The following is a 4,453-nucleotide window of genomic DNA, read 5'->3' on the forward strand; positions in this document are numbered from 1 at the left end:
TGGAATTAATACCATGTGGATTCGCAAAAACTCAAAGGATTTGCTTGACTTTTTGTAGTCTCAGACAAGAAGCAAGTTCCATTCTGTCAAAACATTTGATTTTTCAACTTTGTACACCACTATCCCATGACAAACTTACGGAAAAACTTCATTCATTGATCTATGGAGCTTTTGTTACAAACCGTGGTGAACACAGATAAAGTTACATATCTATGTTTAGAGGTTCAGGACAATATGTGAAAAATGAAAGCAAATGCCAACTGAAGTTTACAGGGAAAACAATACGTGAAATTCTGGACTTCCTCATTGATAACATCAACGTAACATTTGAGGGTAAGACATTTAGGCAAGAAGTAGGCATCCCAACGGGCACCAGTTATCTCCCCTTCTTGCTGATCTGTTTCTTTATGCGTATCAATTGGAATTTCTGTTCGGATTGGCAAAGTCAAAACAAGGTAATATGGCCAAGTAGTTTAACTTCAGCTTCAGTTATATCGATAATCTGATATCGTTCAATACCCATCAAATAACCCGTTCCTTTCTACTGATTACCCACCTGAGCTAGAAATAAAGGAGACCAGTGAGCCCGCCTCATCTGTTTCATATTAAGATTTACGCATAAAGATTCAGAGTGACAAAACACTCTCCACAAGAGGGATGACTTCAACTTTCCAATGTCAACCTCCCCTTCATGTCGAGCACTATTCCAGCAGCTCCAGCCTTTGGTGTTTTCATTTCACAACTTTTGAGATACAATCTAGCATGCACTTTCTACCAAGATTTCAAAGAGCGTCATACGACTCTTGCTCACAAGCTGTTTGATCAAGGTTCCAACATTCAAGGCCTCAGAAAAGCTTTCTAGAAGTTTTATGACAGACATGTGGAAGACATTTCCAAATTCGACGCATAAGTGACAAAAAGTATGTCCCATGTAATTCTCTATTTTTTTCAGGTGACATGCCTTTGTTTGTGACGGGCGCCACCGGTGGTGCAGGATACGCTCACCTTTTCGCGAACACCTAGTATCATTACTATTTGATAGCGATTCTTAAACATATGCTTATGATATAGTCAGAATCGTACAATCGACTCTACTTCATGCACCGATTTCAATTGGATTTCGAAACGGTTTGGTGGCTATATTTATTTGACCAATATCTTCATTATCTTTCAGCACCAGCACAAGCACAATATGGTCCATGCATATCCAACCCGTGTGCTAATGGAGGAACTTGTATTGCAAAAACACCGTTGACTTTCTTATGCAAATGTGCTGCAGGATTCTCAGGTGGCCATTGTAAAGGAGGCAAGTACCGTTCAATATGGATAGATATTAATGCCCCGTTCCATCTCCCGCGGGTATTCCAGTTTAGCATTCCTCCAAAGTAAGGAGGCAACTACTCGTCAAGTAAGGTGACTTTGCTGATTGCGTGTCACACGAATATATATAGGGCAGTGTTTGGAATTTTAAAGTCATTGACAAAATGACATCCTCTTCGTCATGATGTATATTTTAAAATATTTGATGAAAAATGAATGATGAATGAATAGTCCCAATTTTGCTCTAAGTCTGGGGTCTACACCAAAATGATGAAAGATAAACCACACATGCATTGGTATGCAAGCGCTTTCTATGTGTAAAATCGTCAACCAACAACAACATGGTTCGAGCTGAATGTGAACGTTTTCCGTTATATCTTTGTGCATACACAAGACTGGTGGGTTATTGGATAAAGTTATTGAGTATGTCCGATTGTCGCTATCCAACGAAATTTCATTATGTGATGCTTCAGGCAGAAAGTTATTGTAAAATTAATTGGGTCTCAAAAAGTAAATCTTTATTGTTCAGCTTGGGCTTGGGCTATGTTTGGGAAAAAACAGTGTATAAGTCATCGTCATTCGTTTTTGTGAGAATTTATGTCGCGTCTAAAATGTACTTATGTCATGTAATGGCATAGTCTTCTGGAAAACGGAAGTACATCTTTCTCTCATTCTCTATTCAAGGTATCGTTTGGTACAGAGCTGTATCTTAGCTTTGTGACCGTTAATAACTTGAGAGTGCAACGGGGACGAGTATCATTCTTTGTTAGTTTGCCCAGGTTATAACAAGTTACGAGTGGATCATTTACCAGGGAAATAGTGTGAATATCCGACAAAGCAAACATGTAATATCATTATGTTTACAACTGATTGTAGGGGGCACGGGTGGCCCAGTCGACTAAGGCGCCGCAATTCGCTGTGCAGAGTTGCGTCCCTTGGGCACGCCAGAAACCTATGATTGTGGGTTCGAATCTCGGTTCGCCCCGGTTATGTTTCTAGGTTTGTCAGCACCATACCCGTGCTCGTGGGTTTCACCGAAGTGGTAATCGTCTGAGACCTGCATCACTTCGGGCTTTCCTCCCACATTAAGCTGACACGCCGTGATATAACTGGAATAATGTTAAAAGCGGCGTTAAACCCAAATCACTCACTCATTCACTCACTACAACTGATTGTAAAGTAATTAAACGCCTAGCTATCTATATCAATCAAGCGATGTCACTTTGAAGTACATTATTGTCAGAACAATGTACACCACGTCCGTTGTAATGCAAATGTAACCATGGCCCGCCCGATCTACTACACTTACGAAATAAACAGAATTGAGTGTTATTTTCCTTCCTCAAATATCAAAGTCGGTTAAAGGGAAGTAACCATATTGTCGCGGTGAACAGAGAGTTTCATCTACGGCAGACCATACCAGTGACACATCTACAGAACTACTCGACGATATAAATAAGTCTAAACCAGGAGTATTAAATATTTAAGAACTTAGAATTCTTCTTATTCGAAGACCTATTATTCAAAACCAGAATCCCATGGAGCGAATATCTGTGATAATACATACCCCATAGACCCATTCGACACAATAGTTTCCTTTAGGAAGTGACCGTACCTACATTTCTTTGCTGAAGCAATTGAAATTAACATGTAATCAAAATGACTCTTCTGCACGCATCTTCAGCAAAGAATGCATACACATTCGAGTCGATATCAGATCTAGCAGTCGTTATATTTAATCAAATGCTTTGTTTGTTTGTTTGTTTGTTTGTTTGTTTGTTGTATAACGCCACTCTAAGAAATAGTCAAGATATGTGACGACAGTCTGTAAATAATCCAGTCAGGACCAGACAATCCAAGTATTGACATCATGGGCATCGATTTAGGTAATTGTGATACAATGACATGCATCCACCAAGTCAGCGAGCCTGGCAACCCGATTCCGTTAATTGTCTCTTACGGCAAGCAGCGATTACTGAAGATGAATTCTTACTCGGATCTTCATGGGTGTAATCGACGGCAACTGATTGGAAATTTAATCAACATGATAATCGGGTATGATGAAGAGAGTAAAAATATGAGAATACATGATTTGAGTTGAGCTTTATAGAACACATTTTGAGGGGTTGGGTTCATTATTGTATTAATTAAACAGGTAGTATTCACATTTAGCTTTTCCAGATCATTTGCAATAAGAGGTTATGTTTCAGCCGCTGACAAGTGCTATAATACACCTTGTAAGAATGGAGGCATCTGTAAAAATAACCCGAATGGATACACTTGTACATGCTTGCTGGGATATGAAGGAGCTAATTGTGGAAAAAGTAAGATTGTTCTTTCCTTTTCACCACGTACCTAAAGGGAAGACATTTTCCTTATCAGTTGGCAATGATCATAATACAATATATTAATGTATTCGCTAATGAAAATAAATCATGTTCACATTACCTACAGTGTGGTATTCACTCTCGAATATAACACCATGAATATTTGTACCAGAGAAAATGCCCAGAGTTAACTGTTCTAAATCTGTATGTTTTCAGAATGTCTACAGAAGAAACTGGATATTCTTCTTATCGAGGACATATCTTCTTCTATCTCCCCAGACACATACAGGCAGATAAAGGATTTTGAAATGGAACTGCTCTCTTATGCCCGCATAAAAAAAAATTTAATCAACGTGGCTTTCTTGGTGTATTCAGGAAAGGCTAAAGTGAACTTTTTGCTGAATTCACACCCAAACAACAAAAGAGCCGCTGTTAATGCTGTAAACGCTCAAAAACAAAAAGGTGGTTCCACCTTCCTCGGTGATGCTATCAACTTGGCTGTATCTGAGGTGTTTGTAGCGGAAAATGGCGACCGTCTAGACGCAGATAACATTGTTATCTTGTTTACGGATGGGAAAAGTAGCAAAAAGTCAACCATATCAAGGAACATAGGTCGTCTTCTTACAGAGGCAATCGTTTTTGTTGTTCCAACGTCGTCAGATCTCGACCTGGAGGATATTAGCGAGGTAGCGTCATCTCCCGATGAAGAACATGTTTTCTCTTTGAGCAACCCTTTGGCACTTGATGAAATCAAGGAGAGAACCATCTATATGAAGTGTGGAGTAACTGTTGCATTAAGGGAATAA

At 39.3% G+C, this 4,453-nt stretch overlaps 1 protein-coding gene across 1 annotated transcript; it reads left to right on the forward strand.

The window, feature by feature from the left end:
- Positions 1-212: 212 nt before the first annotated feature.
- LOC139455071 (matrilin-2-like) lies at positions 213-4,453 on the forward strand. Its single transcript, XM_071236648.1, has 4 exons — positions 213-333; positions 1,175-1,306; positions 3,531-3,644; positions 3,864-4,453. The coding sequence occupies exons 1-4, from the start codon at positions 213-215 to the stop codon at positions 4,451-4,453; spliced, it is 957 nt and encodes a 318-aa protein (XP_071092749.1).

Source organism: Haliotis cracherodii, unplaced genomic scaffold, assembly GCF_022045235.1.
Source record: "Haliotis cracherodii isolate W230 unplaced genomic scaffold, xgHalCrac1.p SCAF_11, whole genome shotgun sequence".
Classification (NCBI taxonomy): domain Eukaryota; kingdom Metazoa; phylum Mollusca; class Gastropoda; order Lepetellida; family Haliotidae; genus Haliotis; species Haliotis cracherodii.